The sequence below is a fragment of the Nanorana parkeri genome, unplaced genomic scaffold (assembly GCF_000935625.1).
Source record: "Nanorana parkeri isolate BGI_ZX_2015 unplaced genomic scaffold, ASM93562v1 scaffold607, whole genome shotgun sequence".
Lineage (NCBI taxonomy): Eukaryota > Metazoa > Chordata > Amphibia > Anura > Dicroglossidae > Nanorana > Nanorana parkeri.
This window is the reverse complement of record NW_017306875.1, coordinates 373,028-397,891: the sequence shown is the minus strand read 5'-3', so window position 1 is coordinate 397,891 and position 24,864 is coordinate 373,028. Positions and strand designations below refer to the sequence as shown.

General features: G+C 39.5%; 1 protein-coding gene across 1 annotated transcript in view; it reads right to left on the bottom strand.

The window, feature by feature from the left end:
* Nucleotides 1–2,561: 2,561 nt before the first annotated feature.
* The window catches only part of ARHGAP26 (Rho GTPase activating protein 26), a 389,295-nt gene continuing 366,992 nt past the window's right edge, over nt 2,562–24,864 (bottom strand). Inside the window, 2 exon segments of the mRNA XM_018562857.1 lie at nt 2,562–2,650; nt 9,501–9,589. Of these exon segments, the coding sequence (XP_018418359.1) occupies nt 2,562–2,650; nt 9,501–9,589 (178 nt within the window).

Sequence of the window (24,864 nt, the reverse complement as noted above, 5' to 3'; positions counted from 1 at the left end):
AATAACTCCATGGCTATAAAAACATTTAGAAAATTGGATGTTACCCCAGTGAGCATAATTAGTGCACAAAATGTCAAATATAAAACTTTACCTCACAGTACTTCACGTAAATCTCTATTTACAACATTATATTTGAAAAATAAAATATACATCAATTTATAAACTCAAGTACTTAAAAAAATGTAAAAGACAAAGAGATGGAAAAAAAGCCTGAACTGCAGAGCACACACAGTGTAACATACAAGTTTTATTCTGAGTGCAGGATAAAATGCTTCACACTTAAAATATAATGCAAATTAAATGCAGTATAATCCGCTACTCCAATATTGATTAATTTGACTGACATATGTTAAGATCTTCTCAATCAAATGACTTTTTAGCAATGATAGCTAGTGCTGTGTTTTGTAGTCAGTGACATTATCATTAGTAAATTCAACAGCAGTTGGGATTTCTCAGTGGCTTAGTTGTATTCCAGTGGTTAAAAAAATTAACCGGTTGGGAATATTCAAACAAAAGTTGCAATTACTAAGTGACTACAACCCAGAAATAATCTTGTACTGGTCTGGCTTCTACATATACTCACCTCCCTTCACTCTATCGCTGCTCGGTATGCTTGGAGTAATATGTAGTATTTCTGAGTATGGGTGAGCATGTGTCTCGCTCCATACCATAAAACAGCACCAGGTGCCTGAGTGACTGCCATGCAACATCAGGGAGAGAGTCCTAAGAGCTTGTTCACACAGGTGTGCACGCTTGTGCAGAGACCTGCTCCCAGGAGGGACAGGTGCTGCGTGTAATTGTGTGTAACCCTGTGCAGTCTGCACATGGTTACATACCAACATCAGTGCGGGTTTGGGAGCCCCTACTTAAATGCACATTGTCTTCACTATATGAGAGATTCAGCCATGCTGACTGCTGCAAGTCTGAAGGGTAACAAATATATATCGTTTAAAGCATTCTTTGTTATGCTGTGCGAAACGAAACACAATTATACAGATGGGCTTTCCTTTGACTGCAAAAGGGGTAATACACTTTAAGTTCCAACCAGATTGAGGTCAAAACTATTTCCTCAGGTTTTAGTTAGCACGGTGCCAGGTTACTAGACCTCTAATTTATTTAAAGTTCATTAAAAATAAAATGTAGCTTGTATATATATATAGCAATTAGTCCCTACACATAAGACTCTACATTTTTTTTGAAGTTCAAGTGTTCACATTGCTGATCAGAAACACAAATATTTGAAGTCACTATAGGATTTCAAATTCGGGAATGATCCTGCCGTCTACCTCCCTTGACAAATATCATGCAGAGGGCTCCCAAACCTAAAAGTCCGACTCTGGGCTATTTTTTTCTCTTATATGCCCCCTAGGTTGTGTTAAAGAAAAAGCTAGGCTGCAATATTCACCTGTAAACCAGATCTGCCTCCCACACTTTTTCGACCACAGGATGTTCTTAGTCCTCAGCTCAGTGACCCTCAACCTGGAGACTGAGAAAAGACTATGAGTGCAGTGCAACATGGCCCCACTCCCTAAGCACTCCCTTCGCACTACCAGCATAAAGAAGCAGAGAGCGGTGCAGATGATCTCATGTCAGCACTACACTCTACATTATCCAGGGCCAATAGGAGAAGACTGACAAGGGAGGGGACACAGTACATAATGTGTCTGGCAAGAAGACATACCAAAAAGGTGTGGGGCATGGAGATTCACAAGGTCTCTGGTAACAAGTGGAGCCCTAAACAGTTCTGCATAAAAGGGACTGGAGCATTAGGAAACATTCTGATTCCCAATGTATACCTACTTTTGGGAATCCTTCAGAAACGGTTTGGGGAGCACTGATTTACTTAATTCTATATTTGCTGATTTACACTGCAAAGCTAAAATACTTTAATAAAAAATAGGGTGGACATATGGAACCATTATTGAGTGGTCTTCCACTGGGTGACTAAGCCACTGATTCACTGCTACTAAATCTTGCTATAGGAATTTATCAAAATGATAGTTGTACAACATAATATTTTTTTTAAATAAAATTATGATTATACAATGTTGCAATTTTTAAACTATCAATCAATTTGCTGGCCAAATACATGTAATATACATATACTTATATATTTATACTTATCAGTGTGGAAGCATTACATCTGCTCTCAAAGTATGTGTCTGATTTTGCATACTAAAAAAAAAGGAAAAAATAAAACACAGAGAAATCTAGTATAATTGCCCAAGCAGCCCATAACATGATCTTTTTAGTCCAGTCTGGTACAGTAAAGGTACAGCCAACTTTAGTGGTTAAAAAATACAGTGAATTATAGCAGTAAAACAACAGCAAAATAAAATGGTCCCTTACTAAAAACAAAATCATTCATTTCTGTATACATCTCACCACCATAAAACATTTCAAACATGTACATTACTATAAAACACATATATTCACTGCCAACAGGTAATGAGAGGTCCTTCACCCTGTAATTTATAGAGGTAAAGAGAAACTATCTTCAACACCGTCAGCAGTTGTCATGGATACCATGTAAAGCTTAGCGCTGATGGCAGGGTGTAAAGCTATAGGAATTCCACATAGTTTTCAGGTATGAGTCCAGTCTTTCCGTTGAGCGTCCCTTCTAACCAGCCTGGCTCCTGGGATGGGTGAACTGAGCAGGAAAAATAAGCAGAAAAGGGTTACATATAGAAAGGCCTACTTGCTGGCAGATCTAAGTATACTTCGATCGCAACAGAACTGCCTGCACCAGGTAACCCCTATTTCCACTGCATTTTCTAAGCCTTTAAGCTCATGGTCACTTCAGCTGCAGCCAGTGCCCCCCTTTAATTTCTGGCCTTTTCCCCCACTTCTTTCTGGCATTTTGACAGTCAGGACTTGTATAGTAGTACAGCAGCTGCAGGATCAGCCAGTGTTAAACACGCAGTACAAACAAGTAATAATATGGGGTGCTTCTGAATTGCCTTTGACTAGAGTTTACAAACACTCCTCAGACATGATTTAGAAATAATACAATATAACATTATTACGTTGCATTTACTCAGTATCATTCATATGAAAATCAAAAGAGTTACATTTGCATATGATGTCAGTTAAAGCAGTGTTACAAGTAAAAAAAAAAAAAAAGTTTCTTTCAATAAAATGTGTTTCTATTTAACACCTTATTACCCCCTAGCAAACCTTAATCAGCCATAATTAACACCTTCCACCTTTGCCTTCCATTAATACTTCAAGGAGAATTATGTTCCTCCAGGGCTGACTGGAGGAACGGACAGGGAAGGGGGTGGGCACAGCTGGCTCTAGAGAGGCAGAGCCAGCTGTCAATCAGGAAGCGGGGTGGATCCCGACAATACTGTCAGGATCTGTCCCGGTTGCAGCGCGGTTCTGCACTGTCAGCACATGTCCTCCTGTGACCCTAAAGAGAACTACGGCCAAAAAAGGTTGGGCCATAGTTCTCTTTTAAACTTTTTTTTTCTTTTTTGTTGTTGATTTCTGCAGACAGCCTGTAGTCAGTGGATCTGCTACGTCCCACTCATATCTCTGCTCTCTGTACAGGTTACGTGCAGCACTACTTTTACAAGGTTATATAGGTTTGCAAAGACATTTGGTGCATGCAACATGGATTTAGATTCCTTTGTCTTTCAATCAAAATGCTCTATGCCTAAAGTTCAGCTTTGACCTCTATTCTATCACTCTGTAATCACGCAGATTAACATAAGTAAAAAAGGCAAAATTCTCAAATTGCTAAAAATAATGTATTGTTTATATACCAAATATATCCCCCATTACTAAACACTGGCAAATGCATACAAAAATTTAAATAGGCAACGCTGCTATAATATTTTGTAGGAGGGTGAAGATGAATTATGACTGGGTAGAAAATGCTACACTTATATGAACTCTTACAGAAATACATTAGGGGCTCAGGTTAGTCTGGTTTTGGCTCATTTGTATGTCTAGGGATCACAGACACTTGGTACATAATTCCATTCAGCCGTTATAGAACATTGATTTGGTTTACTGAAAAAAATATATATTTTAGGTTAAAACCTAATTTGGATTGACCCACTCTCTGCTTTTTCCATATTAATCATCTATCTGTTGCAACACAACATCTGGGTCACTGCCTGGGCTTATTTTTATTAACCTGGAAGGACCTCTAGCCATATTTTACCCTGATGCTTTCTTTGCCACGGATCTGAGGACTAAGCACTAATAGTTATTGAACTGCATTCATCTTTATCCATAGGAAAACATTATAAATCAAACGCTATATACTATTCTGTAGCATTCTGGACACGCATTTATAACCGCAGTCAAGAGGGGAAGAAAGATGTGGCTAAATCACTCATTAGTAATTACAACCACAGCAGTCTGTGCAGAACTGTTAAAGGGGGACAGCCATAAAGGGACCCAACAGGAAAGTGTGAGCTTGTAAGAGACCCCTCTGTCTGGCAGCCTACAGATCTATTCAGCCAGTAATCATATTTGTCAGTTTCTGAGGTTAAAATTACTCTTTATATAGTACAGTTTTGCAAGTAATTTCCAGTTACATCACCACTTGCTACATGTCTAATATACCATAGACAGACTGTCCTTCCAAAGTACATAACACTGCTGTTTTTACATTTAGTGATATTCATTTATAAGGGTGGAGAAAAATTGTTGCTAAAACGATATGCATGCAAAATGGGTTATGTCTGCAAATTTTACTGAACACTTTACAAACCATAAAAGCTCTATTATATGATGCAAACAGGTTTATTTAACTCCTTCACAACCAGGGGTAAGTTAAAATGTTTTGATTTTGCAGCTTTGCTATGCAAAAGAAGGGGGTAAAAACACTCAGGGATTTCAGCGTGATCTGGGAGCAGATCTGGCTGATGGGACAGCATAAGGAAGGCAGGAAGGAAAGAATTATAGCCTACCTATTGCGTTTCCTAGTAAGCAAAGCTGTTAATTTGAGACTTATATGTGCAGAAGTGAGAGAATTTGAAGGAAGAACACAATTCCTACTTGCCACAGGATGGTGACACATTGGAACACATTTTCACATTGCCTTACAATAGTCTATTCCCTGGCTATTGATTCAGTAGAATTCAGTATTTAGTAGTATACTATAATAGTATGCTATTAATACAGCAGCATGTAGATGCATATACAAAAATAATTTTTTTTAAATGCTGCCCTACTCCCTATTACTTCAGTTTACTTTGAACGCTTTTGGTGCATTTGGTTAAAGGACGTGGGAATACCACATGTTGCTGACACTGGGTTGTACTTGAAAGCCTGTACAGAGTGACTATTTATTTTTCTGTTCAGGACACTTGGGTTTAGAGAGGTTTACAGGTTTTATTAGTAGGCTTTCTTCTGTACTTCTGGTAAATTTACATGTGAGGATATCGTGATGTTTCAACAAGAAAAAAGTGTCTTAAGATGAACAAGTAGAACCTGATCACAAATGAACAATTTCATGACATTGGTGCTGGTAGACCAACCATAAAAGTCCAAATACTGCTAATTACAAAAGATGATATGGGTACCATTCACACAACCCACACTGATCATTTACACTCACGATGTGTTGCACATCATACAGGCTAAAAGTAGAAAAATCCTTTAAAATGTGCTTCTCCATAGTAAAAAGGGTTAACATAAAATATGACAGCTGTTTTGGACAGGACAAATTCTACTGAATACGGTTAGGAACAGGAAAGATTTAACTGCTATTTTTTTTTTACACTTGTCAGGTTACATCTTCAGTAGCACCACAAGTAGAAAGGATAAAAATAACTTGACTATATGAATATTTTAAACAGGAACAGGAGTTCAAAGGTATACATACAATGACAAAATAACATCAAGTGAAAAATATTTTAAACTTATTAATACCTAAAATACCATTACAGACAGAGTAGCAATGTTGAGTCATATTTGATGGACTGCAGTCTTTGTCAGCTATACAACAGGTGTGTCTGTCAGTGGAGGACTAAGCTGGGTGGCAAGGGTATGGCAGGCTACAGTTTTCTCTCAGTACAGGTTTCTTTTAATGATACAGGTTTACAAAGAAAGCTTTGTAAACCTCCTGGGATATCCCCAACATACAGTACATAGCAAAAGTTTAAGGCAGGTGTGAAAAAATGCTGTAAAAGTAAGAATGCTTTCAAAAATATATATTTTTATTGTTTATTTTTTTTAATCAATTTGCAAAAAGCAAAGTGAATGAAAAGAAGAAAATTCTGAATCCAAAAAAATATTTAGTGTGACTACCCTTTGGCTTCAATTTTACCAAGAAGGTGCTAATGATCATCAATGTCATATGTAGGTTGAAACACAGTCATTAAAGTGACATTAAACCCTCAGTTTTTTTAACATAAACCAATACTGTAATGTGTGCCTTACTGTAATCCATGGTAGTTTCCCTTCTCTTTGCTGCTCTTCCTTTTAAATCCTCATGTCTTCTCATGCTTGGGGAGAACTTCCCTTTTCAGCTCAGGGCCTCTTCCTGTAGTGCTGGCTCAGGTTACAAACCTATACACAGACACCATATATCCATTCCTGAGACAAGGCAGTCTGCTGCAAAACAGAAGTTCTGCCCAGCATGAGAACAGATACAGATTTAAAAGGAAGAGCAGCTAAGAGAAGGGAAACAACCATGGATTACAGTAAGGCACACATTACAGTATTGTTTTATGTTAAAAAATCTGAGGGTTTAATGTCACTTTAAGGTAAAACCGAAACAGCTGTGTAGGAGGCTTAAAATTGGTGAGGGACAGCCAAACTCTGCTGCTAAGGTGAGGTTGTGGAAGACAGTTATGTCACAGGTCATACACCATGGCAAGACTGAGCACAGCAACGTCTCTCCCAGGCAAATATTTTAAAGCAGACTGGGGTTTCAAGATGTGCTGTTCAAGCTCTTTTGAAGAAGCACAAACAGGCAATGCTGAGAACCATAGACGTAGTGGTCGGCAACGGAAACTTAATGAAGCAGATGAAAGACACATCATGTTTAGTTCCTTTCGACAATGGAAGATGTCCAGCAGTGCCATCAGGACCGAACTAGTGGAAACTAGTGGGACCCAGGTACACCCATCTACTGTCCGGAGAAGTCTGGCCAGAAGTGGTCTTCATGGAAGAATTGCGGCCAAAAAGCCATACCTACAACGTGGAAACAAGGCTAAGCGACTCAACTATGCACAAAAACATAGGAACTGGGGTACAGAAATGTGGAAGCAGGGGCTCTGGACTGATGAGTCAATATATGAAATATTTGGCTGTAGCAGGAGGTAGTTTGTTTGCAGAAGGGCTGGAGAGTGGTACAATAATGATTGTTTGCAGGCAACAGTGAAGCATGGTGGAGGTTCCTTGCAAGTCTGGGGCTGTGTTTCTGCAAATTGAGTTTGAGATTTGGTGTCCTCAATGCTGAGAATTACACACAGATCCTTATCCACCATGCCATAACATAAAAGACGCGTGTGATTCCACTTGTTTTGCCATCCTCCCTTCCTCCTAACCTCCCTATAAATGGAAATTATATTGCAAAGCATACTGTATGCTGGATGTTAAGTTGGTTATGTTATATGCATTTTGTTATGTATGCTTCACTTGACTTCAATAAAGAACTATTGAAAGTTAAAAAAAAAAAAAAGACGCGTGTGATTGGCCCCAAATTTACTCTACAGCAGGACGACAACCCCAAACATACAGCCAATGTTATTAAGAACTATCTTCAGTGTAAATAAGAACAAGGAGTCTTGGAAGTGATGGTTTGGCCCCCACAGAGCCTTGATCTCAACATCATGGAGTCTCTCTGGGATTACATGAAGAGACAGAAGGATTTGAGGCAGCCGACATCCACAGAAGATCTGTGGTTAGTTCTCCAAAATGTCTGCAACAAACTACCTGCCAAATTCCTTAAAAAACTGTCTGCAAGTGTACCTAGAAGATGTTGATTTGATTTGGATTTCTCTTCTGTTCATTTACTAGTCCATTTTGTTAGTTGATAAAAAGAAACTATTAACATCTTTATTTCTGAAAGCATTTTTTCACACCTGCCTAAATCTTTTGCACAGTAATGTATATCCCAAGAGGCTGCAGGAGTAGGGACACAGAGGGAAGATGCACATAGGGGGCTGACAGTCTGAACCAGAAAGAAAAACAAAGACACGTCCGAAGGAGTTTTACTGGTAATAATCCTTTTTTTGTTACCAAAAAAACTCCTTTGAACTCTTCATTTGGTGGCGCCTCCTTTTTTTTTTGTTTGAATCGATTTCTCCAGGGCCCCCTTCTGCCCTTCGTGGGTTCCCTATAGGTGGAAGTAGACCCACTATCGAGCAATCGGGCCCCACAAAAGAAACCCATATTGCAATCATTGGCCGTTTTCAACCAAAGACCACAGTGCCTTTCACTTTTCCTCGCATTTGAACCAGGAAGATGAATAAGGAGTATTCTGATCGGCAGTGTGGGGCCTAGACGGTGTCACCTGATCAGTGGATTGCAGTGGAACAACACTAAAACCATTAGGCAGATGAGTATGTGAAATGTAAGTAAATTAAGCCAAGCTATGTACCTGCATCATGCCACATTACATTAGAGTTTGGCTTGCAAAAATCCTTTATAGGAAATTAGCATGCAAATATCCATGTGTTACTAATACTGGAAAAAAAACTGTTCCATGTGGCCGTCATTCAATAACATTTTGTTCACGTAACCAGGTATCAACTACACTACACTAAATAGGAGCAGACACCAAGGTTCTGGTTATTCTGCTGCTGGGTAGCTTAGTGCTCTTTACTGGTAATACTCTATTTTAAATGTCTACATGTCTACAGGGCTCCTCCCCCTGAATAAGAAGCTTGCTCACCCTATAATATTTCAAGCCTCGCATTGGCATACCATTGTTCCGTAATGGTTTTATAGTTGTTTAATTTTAATCTTGTTTTAACATTAAATTTTGTTTTAAATATATCTATCCACCCGTCATAGTCCATACCAGCTGTGCGCTCGCCTTTCTTTGTGTTTTAATACTCTATTTTAACCTGCTACTGGGTAACTGAACAAACAAAGATCAGTACATAAAGCTCCAAACGTAAACTGACTCAGAAGGTGTGTGAGAGGTGCTTATGTGAGCCACTATTGCACAGTAATAATCCCCCTCTGAAAGCAACAGAGAATGAAATCACAAAGAAGGGTCAAAAGGGAGTATGCGTGATGTTGAAGGGAGACATAAAGGGTAACCCAAAAGTCACAATATATTGTAAGTGTAGAAGAGCAGTTCATTCATCATCACTGGTGTGACTGTATGTCAGTATACACCAGTTTGAATTCAAATGTGTAGAGTTGGTTGTAAGTGTGCTTTCATGTACATTGATGTGTACACAGCCTTGAATTGATGAAATAAAGGAAACAGTGGTAAACTGAAAGACATGTTACCTTGGAAATAAGACTGGTGTGCACTTAGGGCAAAATACATATCAATATGATGAAATGTAATAGTGACTCACCGTTTTCGAAGAAGGTTCCAGCTGTGAATGAGAGTTCAGAGTCGTGCTCGGCTTTACATGCATACAAGGCCTTTGCTTTCCTTGGCAAACTAGAAAATCAGAATTGCACAGGTTAATTACCTTTAGAGTGACAGCATTAGTATAAGTATATTTACAGAGAATTGAAATACAAAAACAGACTGCAATGAATTAGGCCAGGGGTAAGCTAACTCCAGCCTTCCTGCTCTGGTGAAACTACAAATTCCATCATGCATCTGCCTCTGGCAGTCATGACTGTGGTTGTCAGATTCTCGTAATGCATAATGGGATTTGTAGTTGCACCACGGCTGGAGGGCTAGTAGTAGCATGGTGAAGCTGTTGCTCTTGCCTTAAAGTGACGCTAAACTCAGGAGTTAAATCTTAAAAAAGCATTCAAGTACCTTAACTATTAACAAAAATGTAGCTGATTTTGTATCACTCAGCTGTAGGTCATCAAATCATCTCTGAATTCATGCTGACACTGTCCTTCTGGAGGGTGGCGACTTTCGTTACTCATGTTCCTTGTGTGTCTTTTAAAGTAGACACTGCTCCAAACTCGCTCCCGTGATGGACTAAATATACAAATTAGTAGTGAGATTATAGTCTATCACAGGAGTGAGTTTGGAGCGGTGGCTACTTTACAACACACAAAGGGATCATGGGAAACAAAAGTAGCCACCCTCCAAAAAGGAAGGACAGTGTCAACATGAATTCAGAGATGATTTGAGGATCTACAGCTGAGTGATACACAAACAATCTACATTTTTAATAGTTCATGTAGTTGAATATTTAACTTCTGAGTTTAGTGTCACTTTAAAGCACTGACTTTCTAAATACAGTGTTCAAACGATTACACAGGTCTGCAAAAATTTTTTTTATTCCCCACACACTTGCCAACCATGGTCTTCATATTTAAGTTTACGAAGAACCAATTCCAAGTTCTCGTAGGTTTCTTTCAAGTGTACGGAATGGCCTACAGGTATGGAAGCGTAAAAACCGTTGTGGAGTAAAACTGCTTTGAGACTTCTTTTTGAAGAATCTATAAAAAGACGCCATTGCTCTGAATCATATTGGATTTTAAATTGACCCATCAGACCTACGACATCGATGCAATAAACCAACTTGTCTTCCTGGGCGAAGTAAGGAACGAACTCCTTTTCACGATGTCTGAACCATGAAGATGACACTCCTGGCAACAATAAATTCCTGCTTTTCAGCCTTGATCCGAGTAACTAAGCGGCATCTTTGGGAAGATTCAAGTCTCTTACCAAATCATTCATCTCCTCCTGAGAAATCCTTGTATCATCTTCAAAGTCAGAACTTGATTCGTCATCTGGTTCAGGTATGACTTCACCTTCATCGGAGCTAGGTATCTCTTCCAAGGTAGCAGGGGGCTTGGGTACTGGTATATCTGTGCCATGGGGGATGGGACGAATTGCTGAGTGAAGATTGGGGTATGAAATGGAATGCTTCCATTTGGAATTAAACCCTTTCACATCGCATGAACAAAAGTAACAGTCATCACTATGGTTCTTTTGCTCTCGCCATACCATAGGAATCCCATAACGGAAAGATTTTTTCTTACCCTTGAACCAGTTTCGGAGGTCCTCAACACACCGTTTGCACACAAGGCAAAAAGGTATCCACCACAAGGCAAAACGGGGGGCAGGGGGCGGCAAAACGCAGCTCCCAAAATAGGTGCGGCAATGCGTGCCGCACAGAATCAAGCAGTCTCAGCTGCCTAATCAGGCAAATTAGGAGGCCACTCGGGTCTCGCAGCTGCCTAAGAAGTCTCAGGTATGATATGCGAGGTTTATGGTGGGCTATGCAGTGAGCTCTACAAGGTCTCAGGTGGGCTATGCAGGGTCACAAGAGACCATTTACAGCCCACCTGAGACCCAGGCTTCCCTGCTGTGCCACTAACGCAACCTGCCAGAGGCACGTTGTACCCAGCGACTGACAGGTTACGCAAAATGTCTTATACAGGGAGGGGTGGGGCAAATTTAGATTGGGTGGTGCCCGAGTGTAGTCTTGCCTAGGGCAGCACAAATCCTAAATACACCACTGATGTCAGGTACAATGTGTGCAAGCCTCCATTCCGACAGCCTGCTAGTTTCTATAATAGACACAGGTTTTTTTATGCACACTGTTTCACTTTTGGAAAGTTTAGTGCTGAGAGGTGACACCTCTATCTGACACCTTTATCCACTGTAGAAAACAAGTGTGCCTGAGGTGGACACTTTTACATGTTATGCACTGAAATGCTGAATTGCTCAGACAGTCCTCAGCACAGAGTCAGACGGTCATCAGAACATGCCCTAACTTGCCCCCAAAAAAGAAAATAATCAAGCTGCTGAATCAGGAAAACCTGCAGCAAAAAGTAGGTTCAGCTCAGCACAGATGCACAAAAAAAAGATTCCAATGCATTCAGCTGCCAGACAATCAAAAACCCTTACTGACACCTCCCTCGAAATAATATTAAAAAGTATTTTCAGCTGCATAAATCTTTAGGACACTTTTTAGGTACACCAATCAGTTATGCTATGGGATTCAATTTTTTTTTATTACTGGTATTAAAAGGTCTTGTGTGTGCCAAAAATTCCCTGCAACAGCTTCAGCACAAATCATACAAGCCAGAATCAATCCATGAATTCAGACTGTTTATTCCTAATGAGTCTGAATTCATGGATTGGTTCTTCTTCTGATTTTCAGTTGTCTAGTACTGGTAAGTCTGTGCCCATGATGGCCTCATATCGCTGGAGCGGAGGTGAGTTTAGTTCCTTAATGCACGTTTATATTCTGTGTGCAAAAAAGCATGTGTAATAGAGGTGCTTCATTTTTAAAAATGATGCTGGGGTTTACGTCTGTGAGACTGTCACTTGTAAAACTGTTATTAAAGCATAATAGGGGGGGGGGTATCAAAACTGGATCAGACTCAGACATAATCCAGAGAGTATATACAGCAAGTAGACTCAGCTTCTATTTAACCTGTAAGCCATTCCCACTCTTAGACGTGTTGTGGCCACACCAACCATTCAGCACAATTGTCATTTTCAGTTTCATCTCAACAGATACGCACTCTACAGCGGTGTAGAGTGCGGCAGGGCACAGTGATAGAGGTGGAGAATAGACGTCATATAAAAGGCCAAGCTCCATTCCTTAATAAAACATCCAAGGACCCAGTTTGAACATTTAACGAATTCTGCTGTTTTGCTGATACTCGCTCCATGGCTCCGAGCGACAACAATCATCCCAAGTTAAATCATCCCGTTCAAAGGCTGTTGTAATTACTGCAATTACTTTTGCATGATATTCTAATTATTCGAGTTTCACCTGTATATATAATTTGTCCCCAGCAAATTAGCTGATAATATAACATGTTACTTATGGAAGGTCCATCTCTGTTCCCTGACATAAATTTGCTAGCAAATGAGGTGGAAATACTTTGTAGTATTTGAAAAGTCAACCTGTTTCTCAATATCTAACATCAGCCTAGCTAATGAGGGGCTGTTTTTGACACAATATAGTTGCAAGGAGCTTCTCCTAAACCCCAGGAGCCATGTAAAGCCCATTGCACCCAATACATTTTGCCAAATGTTTAGATTTTTGCAGAAATGTTGTAAATGTGTGAACTCTCAGTTTTGTTCACCCCTATTCATCAACCAGCTCTTCGGTTCTTCATGGGATAAAAAAGCAATTTATGAGAAATAAAAGCTTTTACTGAAATAGCCCTCCCGTACGGATTCCATACCTAGGAAAATGTTTACTACTATGTTTGCGAAGTTATCATTTTGTTGAGAAAAGTTGGAATGAAAAAAAAAGTACTTGTAACAACACCTGCTGCTTAGTGGATTGACTCGAACAGATTAATAAGAAATCTTTATGGCATTGAGTCAGTTATAACCAGATTTGTAGATGCTGCCATAAGAAAACTGACACTGTATTTTTTTCTGCATTGATAAAACATAAAGCTGGTTTTCAACCCATGTGAAATGACACCTTGGTAATGAATTAGTATTACATTTTTATGTGCACCTTTATACCACCACTGCTGTAGAAATAAAGAGAAATAATTTTGCCTATAAATTGGTTATACTTCAGGGCTGCCAAAGGAATGGTTGCTGAGAGACATTCTTTAATTAAACAAAACTATTGCTGCACATATTTTTAAATATATTGTTATTTTAATATTGCAAAATAATATATAGTATACTAGCAAAAATATAATTTTTCCTAATATACTAGATCAGGGCTCAAAATTTCAGGTTCTGAACTATTAGCCAGTCCTTAAGAGTTATTCGCCACCAGTTGCCCCACCTAACCCCTACCCTGCCCTGGCCTTAACTCCTCCCCTAACCACACCCTCTTAAATTATCACAATGTAATAAATATGATATTTCCTCCACAAAAGCACAATGCTCTGTGAAGATATAACGTGTCAGCAGCTGTGAAGAAGTGGTGGAAACCTCTGACTTTTTCTTTTACTAAGCAATATATATTCTCTCCATATAGCATATTGACTGGGGGGGGGGTTGGACACAGTGGGTTTAACACTATTAGTTATATCTCCATGGAACATTGTACTTTTATGCAGGAAATATCATATTTATCAAATTCTGCGTTTACTGTGATCCCAGTTTTTCTTATATTCACATTTTTGTCGATAAATGGACTTTTCTGTTTTACTTTTCTCTCTTCAAAGGAAACTTTGTCAGTCCAGCAGTGGTGTGAGCGTGTCTGTCAGCGGGGCAGCATCAGCATGAGACAGAGAGAGTGTAAGCCCTAATACACCGGCTGAATTTCCACTCGCCCTCACTTCATTTCCACTCGCAAAATGCGAGTGGAAATTTTGAGCTCTGTACTAGATATTAAATATCACAATAACAAAAGCTCCAAAGTGTCATATTACCTAAATACACTGCAATAAAGTGCTAGATTTTGAATAGGTACAGTAGATTGTGACTACAAACACTGCTGCAAGAGGGAAGTCTACTCCAGAAAAGACTACCCATTACCCACTCCCTTCTGGACCTTAAGCCAATTAAAACCACCATACCACTTTTCCAAGTAGGGTACCAGGTGCCTAAAGATACCCCTTTAGCACCCATACACCATATGCATTGGCTGCGAAGGGCTCCTACTTAGCAATCCTTTTGATCACTTTACTTACATGTCAAGAGTGGCCCTATACAGGTGAAACTCGAAAAATTAGAATATCGTGCAAAAGTTCATTTATTTCACTAATGCAACTTAAAAGGTGAAACTAATATATGAGATAGACTCATTACATGCAAAGCAAGATAGTTCAAGTCGTGATTTGTCATAATTGTGATGATTATGGCTTACAGCTCATGAAAACCCAGATCCACAATCTCAGAAAATTTTTGGCAGTGTGGGCAGGTGCCAAGTCCTGCTTGAAAATGAAGTCAGCATCCCCATAGAGCTCGTCTGCGGAAAGAAAGCATGAAGTGCTCCAAAATCTCTTGGTAGACGGCTAAGTTGCATTAGTGAAATAAATGAACTTTTGCACGATATTATAATTATTCGAGTTTCACCTGTATATGGCTTGTTGAAGCAAGCTGGAAATGACCAAGCAGAAGCTTGGAGTAAGAGCATACAATAGATGACATCCTGGAGTGGTGATGGAAAGCACTGTTTGGTTTCTCCAAGCAACTTAGAGGAAATCAATAAGCAGGCTCTTAGACCTGAAAAAAAAAGTTTTTTTATTTTATTTTTATTTTTTTTACAAAGTGTAAAAAAATTAAAATAAAGTGTAAAACAAAATTAGGAAAATATAAATTATATATAAATATATTTTTTATACTATAATTAATATAAAAAATTCAAAAAAAAATAATAATAATCAAAACTTGTGAAAAAAAGTATTTTCTTCTAGTTTTTTCCCTCATTTTTTTATTTTATTCAAAGTAAGGGGTTAGGTACACATATGTGTTATAATTATATAGCCCTATCTGTCCTCTAAAAAAACAATATATAATATGTGTGGGTACATTTAGTAAGAAAGTATATTACTGCTGTGGAAGAATCACACAGCAAAAATGTAAAAAGTGTGTCAGTCATTTATGAATAGAAACTGAAAACTAGATCAGTCATGAAGGGGTTAAAGATGGGGCCAGGGTACATGAGCGAGCAGGCAGACAAAAATTATGGGGTGAAGGTTATTTACATGTATATGGTTTGCTTTGTGGGCCTCACTTTCTTGTGATAAACTATTCTACAGACTTGGTATAAACTTAATATGACCACATTGTTGAGATTAGATGCACCACGTCTAATTCAGGCCCATATTTGAAGACACATCTCTAACAAATATTAGGCACTGTTAAGAGCTGCACATTTTAGTTATGTTGTGGGTGTAGTCCTCTCTGTGCATTGCCTAGGGATCCATAGTAATACAAAATGTGTGTAACGTCCAACAGGCCTACAACATACCACTGTGGCAACAAACATGAAAACACCTAGATGAGAATAAAGCCTTATACCGTGCAAGTGTAGATTCTTTCATTCCTTTTGTCATGCCAGTAGCACAGAAATCAAAAGACAATCCTTTGTTTTTTGGGGTTTTGTAGAATCCCTAAACTAAGCATCATAAATATAATTTAACAGCTGAATAATCCCAAATCCCCTTCTAGTCTAGATCAAGATAAATCTGTGACTTTTTTAATGATGTTTCAGCTCTTTATAAAAGATAAATGAGAGGTAGCTATAGGACGTATACAATTGAGAGAGGGTAAGTGTTTGAGGTCCTGGTTACTTAGGGTGATAAAATTAATTTGTTCATAAGGCAAATTGTAAACTTTTTCTATTGGATGAAATATATTTTTAGACAGACTGCAGCACTGATCTGCTTCGCCCCCAGTTCTCCAGCCACACTCGCAAACCAATTTAATAAATGTAATAGAATTCCACAGAAGGAGGTAACAAGCAGCAGAAGACACATGAGCAGACACAGGTATTTAGGGGCGTTCAGAGGTTTTTCCTGAAAACTACCCAGCATGGATAGAAGGCCAGGCAGTATCACTTCTCAAGACAAAAAAACATATACATATAATTTTAGCTGGGTCAGTTTGTATAACAAAGACATTCCTACTGGTTCCTTTCAGAACACTCAATTAGAGGCTTCCTTACTTGAGCCTGAATCACTGGATCCTTTGATTGGCACTGTAGAGGTCTTTAACCACTCAGCGGAAACACAATCTCTCTAAGGAATAAAACTGATTTAGCTCTTCTGACCCCAACTATTCTTATGGGTCTTGCTGGTTACTGGAATACACCTCCTAAACTGCAGGGTCCATATACCACCTACTCCAACCGCACACATTAGCTCCCTTTCTCCTCATGTATCACATGTGTCAACACCCACATCTGTCCTAGGCACCTCCCATTAAGCCCTTCTCCATATATCAGGTGGATTGGATTTGGTGGAATAGATTCTGTGGAACAGGGAGTCCTGTGTTATATTGTGAAGTAACAACAATGAAGATCACCAGCACCCGCATGATGATAATTAATACAGAAGTTCTATTTATTGTAGAACAATGTCACATGTGTAACAGCTTACGTTTCGGAACCACGCAGGTTCCCTCCATAAGGGTAAACATAGTGACAGCGTCAATTCTACAATAAATAGAACTTTTGGATTTATTCTCATCCTGCGAGTGCTGGTGATCTTCATTGTTGTTACTTCTGGATATGCACGGCGCCATCCGTGGACATCACTACAAGCACCACCGCTATTTCAAACACTAGCCTGAATTGTTGTATGGTGTGCAGGGGACATCTTTGTTTATTGATCTGTGTTATATTGTGACTTATGAAGCCTTACAAGCATTAAAAAGTTCTACCTCCACACTAACAAATATAAATCTTCTACTAAGCAAACGTATTATAGCACATATAAACATTGAAGGCTATTTCCTCCATTTAAAAGGAGGAGGAATATAATTTACTTGATTAAGGTAATTATCTTTCATCAGGCATATCTCTGATAACAAAAATATAACCACCAATAATGCTATAATCAGTACAAAACTCATTAGATCAGTAGACAGAGAGTAAATAGGGAAGTAACTAAGCTGGAGAATAAGGAACAACACCAGAAAAAGGGAAATGAAAAACGTGTGATGATGAGCGTTTTGGGAGATGGAGGGCTTAAAGCACTGATAAGCAACTTGCTGAGTCACACAAGGAAACTCTATAACTATATTAACCACTGACCGCAAATGGCTACCCGTTACCTAAGGTTATGTAACAGCAGTAAATACGGATGCTTCTTGTTCTGCTTTTTGGAACCTACCAAATTTCAACTAAATTTTCTGTGAATTTCTACCAGAAGTGGTCATCTATAAATGCTGAGAAGTGACAGTTTTACTTGTTACACTGGGTTAAAAAGTGGAGCCAACTGAAAGTGCTACCGCAATTAGATGGTGGAAGGAAGGGGAGCTAACTTGCTACATTTGCTACATTTGCTACATTTGCTTTGGCTGACTTTAGCCTCGGAAAATTAGCACTTTTTTTCCCCTAGTGTGTATTTTCTCTAAAATACTATCTATAGTCTTATCATAGATTTTTATGTGTTATGCTGTTGTTTTCCTAATGTGAACCTTCACTGAAATGCTAACTATGGTCTTATGAAAATATGAAAGCATTTACATATCTATTAGCACTTATACTAAATCTGTTAGGCACATTTGCACATGTGAACATAGACTTAGACCCCATTCACACTGAGCTACATCAGAAAAGGCGCTTTTTCACAGCTGATTTGAGCAGAGCGACTTTGAGCTACAGTGCACATATGGTCGCGCTACGTAGCAGTACTTTTGGCATGGACTTCGTAGCTGTTACATTGGGCTGTATCCAATCAAAAGCGATCTTGATATGACATAATTCCTCTTCCTGTTTCCTGCTTATGTTCCTTCTTTATATTTCTGTGCAAAACTGACACTTCTGTAGCGTGACGTAGCGCGACAATGTCGCGCAAATTCGTGCGACATTGAGCTACACCTTTAAAGTCTATTGGGCCAAATTGCACGAAATCGGCGAAAAATTGGTTATGTTAAAGTGACAAGCTTGAGCTACAAGCTACAGGCGACATTGGGCTATGAGATGTGAACAGCTCCATTGAGGCCCCATGCAGACCTATGCGATCCGGGATCGTGTGGTCCTGCACAATGCAGGCCGCGATTGCTGCGCGGTCCCCATTGATTTAAATGGGGTGACATCCGCGCGGCAATCACAGAAAAAAGGTACATGTAGTGCGATACACAAGGCGCGGCTGTTCTAGCCGCTATTGTGTTGGGAAGCACAGGCGGATCGCGGCGCAACTGGGGTGCCATTAGAAAATAATGGCACCCACAGCACACCTAGGTGACTCCTGACCACGCGGAATCATGCACAATTTCCACGCGATGAGATGTGCACCGATCCTGAAATGCATTGGACGTGCCACATTTAGCTGATGTTTGAGCGATTTTTGAGCTGAAATAGCGCTACAAATCACTCAGTGTTAATGGGGCCTTAGGGATTTTATGCTAAATGTCAAGGGTGGGAATTGGCTCCAGGGGGGACCTAGCTCCCAAGTATTGAGAGCACTTGGTCTTCAGATGCTCCTGAAACACAAAGAAATGTATTACATAATTTTTTGGTATTTGTACACCCAATCATTAAATTTTATATAAGATTTAGCATGTAAATGTAATTCTAAAAGTCCTTTCCAATGTTTGATGATCTGCAGCCTTTATTTAAAAAATACATGGGGATCCTACTATGAAGGTCCTTGATCACATACTTCCTGATATTGTGTGACAATGCTCTGTACCTGTCTCCTAATCGGCTTCTGTGTTGTCACCCTGTCACACAGTTTCCTATGGAGACTACTTTTGCCTGTTACAACACACATAACACAAGTGTGGCATACTTGTCAACATCAGGCCGGCAACTTGACCTAAGAAATGACATGTAGCCAGTGCTCAAGTGCATGCATGTAGAAGTGGCTGCATGAGGTCAGCAGCCCTGAAATGCAATACAGGATATAAAACAGAAAAAACAAGTACCGTTATTGCCGGCGTATAAGGCGACTGGGTGTATAAGACGACCCCCCCTAATTTTCCACTTAAAACATAGGTTTTGGGCTATACTCGTCATATAAGACTATCCCACTTCCGAGGCAACACCATTTAAAAACATCATGGATGGATGTGCTGTAATACTGTATGTACGGTAGCTTCAGCTACATACAGTATACCCCGCTGAGCCAATCACGGCGAGCAATGTATTCTATTAATGAATACAAGGCTTGCTTGGATTGGCAGAGGTTGCGTACATCGCTCGCTGTGATTGGCTAAGCTACTGTATGTAGGGAAGCTACCGTACATACAGTATTACCGCACATCCAGCGTGCTGACAGATTAGGGATGTTCGTTTTGGGCCAGCTTGGCCTAAACGAACTAAAGGTATACATTGTATAGCCCGCGTATAAGACGACCCCCGATTTTCGGGGGATGTTTTTAAGTATAAGCAAATACAGTATTTTATTAAGAATAATTACAGGAATTTGTTAATCATATACAGTGCTTTTTATTTTTACATTGCAAATTATTTTTGAGTTAGGATTTACATCTACTTCAAAAGGTAAAAGGAGGCATCACCCGTATTTTGGCAACATTGTCAGCTTGTGAATTTTGCATTCAGTGGTTTTGTTGCCTTCTATTTAAATCTTTGAGACTATAATAGAAAGCTGCAGAGAGCCAGGAGTCACGTTCGGGTAGGGGCGAGCGCAGTGCGGCATGGTGCCATTGACTTCCATGCACCGTCACGCCCCAAACCAGAGTGAGCAGGCCGTAATGCAGTCCAGTATGTCCTGGCACCAATCGGGCCAGAACGCATTGGGGCTGGTGTGAACTGGACCTTAGATATAACAATTATTATTTTGTACAGGGGCCTGTGTGACTGGATCCAAATTGAATAGATTGTTTTGGTTGATCTAAAAGAGATTTACAGACTGTACAATCATATTGTACAGTGTAGGGCCAGTTTAGGAGAAGTAATGCTGACCTGATTACTCTAGTCAAGTAACTGGTGACAAGCAGGGACATGCGGTCAGGGGAGGCAGGTGAGGCAGAGCCTCTAACAGGTTACACAGCAGGGAAATCCTCCCCGCTGTGTAACCTGTCATGGAAGGAGCGCCTCAGCAGTGAGGCGCAAGTGAGGGACAGGGAGGCTCCTCCCTTCCTCCTTTACACTAGCTTGGGGTCGGGGTTTCGTCCAGCGGGGGTGGAGCTTCACTCGCCAGGGGGCAGGGCTGGGGAATGCCTCACCCAGATCAAGAGGAATCGCACGTCACTGGTGACAAGCAAGCTACAGTTAAAGTGGACCTTTGCCCACTTTGACCATAAATCACATCAGTATACAGCTCTGCATGCTGATATGAAATCATTTTACATTCATTAGCTAAACAAACAGATTTTTCATTTACTTACAATCTCTTTAATGCCACTTCCTGGTCACTTTGTCGCCAATTATGTAATTGTGACCAAGCATTGCATCTTGGGAATGTTACATCAGCAGAGCATTTCATCGGTAACCTCATGAGATGTCAGGGAAAGGCATTTTCCTCCCCTGAGATGATGTGCATATTCACATGTGCCAGAGTTCCAGGAAGTAAAGATGATCTATTATCCTGCCCATTTTTTGTTAGCTTTCCTCTTCATATCCTCATGGAAATGTCTGCATTTGTGCTGTGCAGAGCAATGCAAGTATATTGCCCCCCCCCCAGGACAGTGTATTGTATGTAAAGGCAGAGCTGGTGTTTACTGATCATGTTACAATGGGTGATAGGGAAGGGGGCAGCTGATTACAGTCTGACACCCTGGTGTGAGACTGAATTTCCTTTTTTGAATATTTAGGCTTCAGGCCTAATAAAACCTTCATTAAAAAAAAAACAAGCAATGTGGGTCATGAAAATGTGCACACATATACATCACTGCACCTCTTCATTACCACAAGAATTGCTAATCATTTACAAAGGTGGAAATGGACTTTAAATCTCTATTCTATCATAGCAAACATGTAGCTGCTGTTGGACTGCTGTCATGCATACTTTGCATTACCATTTCATTGGATTCTGTTCGCTTCCTTGCTTGCTGACCACACATGATGTGAAGGGCTATATAAATAGTAAAGCAGTAAGCGATACAAATCAGACAGAGGTTCTAACACCTTGCTCTCTATATAGAAAACAAAAATACATTTTGGTTGGAATTTGCTTTTTAACTGTACCCAAGTCTAGATCAGGCACTAATGCTTTTAAAGCCTGAGCTTTCATTACAACTATTGAGTTTGCTGCTGCTGTAAAAAAAAAAACATTTGTCATTATATGTATTTTAGTTACTGTTACTGTGCGCCTGGAACCTTGGAGAGCCTTGTCAGATGATGTAAGAGCTGCGATATTCCGGCCGCTATAACACCTCTCTAACCCTGCTGAGATTTCAAGGGCACAAACTACCTCTAATACTATTCTCATTTGTTTTGGCCTGAAAATATGGCATAATGCCAAAAATGCATTCCTCAGCTTTCTTTCTGTCCCTCTGGTGCATTAAATTTCACTCAAAATTTGCCTTTTTAGCAAGCTAGGAAGAGGAAGCGATGCAGGTTTTCACACATGTATGCAGCAAGAAATAAAAATGTAACTGGCATAGTACATTTCTAAATAGTTTTTTCAGCAATTTAGCTTAGTAGTTAGCATGTCTGCCTTGTAGCACTGGGGTCCTTGGTTCAAATCTTGGCCAGGCCACTATCTACATGAGTTTACAAGTTCTTCCTGGGTACTCCTGTTTCCTCCCACAATCTAAAGACATGCTGCTAGGTTAGCTGAAACTCCTGTCTTCATTGGCCGTAGTATGCGTGTATGTATGCCTATGATATAGGGACCTTAGATTGTAAGCTCCTTGAGAAGAGGTACTGATGTGAATGTACATTATGTGAAGTGCTGCGTACGTTGTCGGTACTCTATCTATCTTTATATATCTATATTTATATATCTATAGCTATATCTATATATAGAGATATATCTATATATACCTGTAATAATAAATAGGGGAAAAAACACAATATCTGCAAATGTAAATGTATCAGTAATATCTGTTGGGGGCCCTCTCCTGCTAGGAATGCTTACTGCCTGTCTGTCATGCAAGAAAGGAGCAAGAATAGAGAAATTTATGATTTATCTCTGACTTTCATATACTGCAAGCTTCTTCTGGGTATATGACTCAGAAGTACTAAAGCCAGACAAAGCCCAGCACCTACAAATTTTATTAGCAGGTCAGAATGAGCAGCTCCAAGAACTCCAATCTAATAAAACGTTAACATAAAGTGGTGTTAAATTCCAGTACTATGCCAGTTAATACAAGAGTATTATACTTTCATACATGCTTTACTTGCAAGATGTAAAATTTAGCCTGTTACCGGACATTCTCAGACTATGGAAGGACTTATAAAACTTATGCAGGCTTAAAAGAAGACAATTTCTGTATGTAAAAGAACATATTTCTTTAAATAAAATTGTAAAAAAAGTATGCAATTTCATTAGGATTATAAATAAATACTATAATAAATAGTGTTGCCATTGCACTGACGCACACTTCATCACCTGTCGCCACATTATCAACGTGCACATTTCAAGTGCAAGAACATGCACCTCTTCACCCTTCACCACAGTGCAGGCACACACTTCTGTACCTCTTGCCACCATGCACTTCTACACCCCTTGTAACTACACCCAAGTACACTTCATTACCTCTCACAATACACTCACCCCCATATTCGTCCCCTTTTTGTTAGTAAATAGTAAAAAAGTTAAATAAACAACACAATTATGCAGCGTGAGGAGATATTTAGGCTGTGTGAGTTTCATCTGTATGCCTTTGGTATGTCAGAACGTAAAGCTGGCCTTACACTTATATTCTTTTCAATAAACCTGTGGCCTGAAAAAAACAAAAAAAAACAAAACTGATTTCTCCAAATACAAATATTCCGCTGGGCTATTGTATTCTGACAGCGGCAGGCGTGCCACTGTCAGAATACCAACTAGCTTGCGTCACTGGCCGAAAAGTTTCCATCAGGCTCCTTTGATTTTTTTCATAGAGCAAAGAAAGTGTCAAAAGAAAAAGTCTTATTTATCCTACAGAGATGTTCTAAAACGACCTGGACAGATTTGTTGGTACCCCTAGAAAACATTATAAATAGATTGGATCATAGTGAAATTTCAAACTAACGGTTATCTGTAAATGTCAATCAACCAAGTTAAATGGATAAAATTAGTCACTCTGCTGTTTGGTACCAACATCACATTAAAATTGGACCTGAGGAGATCAGAAATAAAATTATAGACCAGCATGTCAAAGGTAAGGGCTATATGACAATTTCTAAGCAGCTTGATGTTCTTGAGACTGCAGTTGCAAATCCTAGCAAGAATCTACGGGAGTGTAGCCAACCTCCCTGGATGTGGCAGCAAGAGAAAAATCGACCACAGATTGCACAGATCAATAGTGCGAATGGCAGACAGTGAGCCAGGGAAAACTTCCAAAGAGATACAAGATGAATTCCAAAGTCAAGGTATGTTAGTGGTCTGATCACACCAGACCCAAGAGGACTCCACTGGTGCAAGAAAAACATAAAAAGCCAGTCTGGAATTTGCAAAAATGCATGTAGGCACTACAATGCTTCTGAGAGAATGTCCTTTGGACAGATAAGACAAAGCTGGCAAGTCACATAAGCTCTATTATTCATATAAAAAATAAAGCTTTTAAAGAAAAAAACATCGTACCTACTTTGAAACATGGAAGAGGCTCGGTTATGTTTTGGGGATGTTTTGCTATGTCTTGCTTGGGTGCCTTCTGTGCAGGTCCAAATGAAATCTCAAGACTATCAAGGAATTCTGAAGCAAAACGTACTGCCCAGTGTCACAAATTTCACTGGGTCCCTCAATGATTCACCAAGAACAAAACATTGGACTATTCTGAAGTGGCCTTCTAGTAGCTCTAGTTTTAATCTTATCGAGCATCTATGGAAAGAGCCTAAACATGCTGTCTGAAGAAGGCACACTTCAAATGTGAGGCTGGGGCAGTTTACTCAAGAAGAGCAGGCTAAACTACCTGTTGGCAGGGCAGAAGTCTGATTTTTATTAAATTAGAAATAAACAATGAAAGATGCCAATTACTTACTAATCTTGCTATAAGTTTAAGGTTATTTCATAGACAATTGTGGGCTTTTCTTTTTTTGTGGACTGGTACCAATAAATTTGTCTATTTCTGCAGGTAATTTCTAG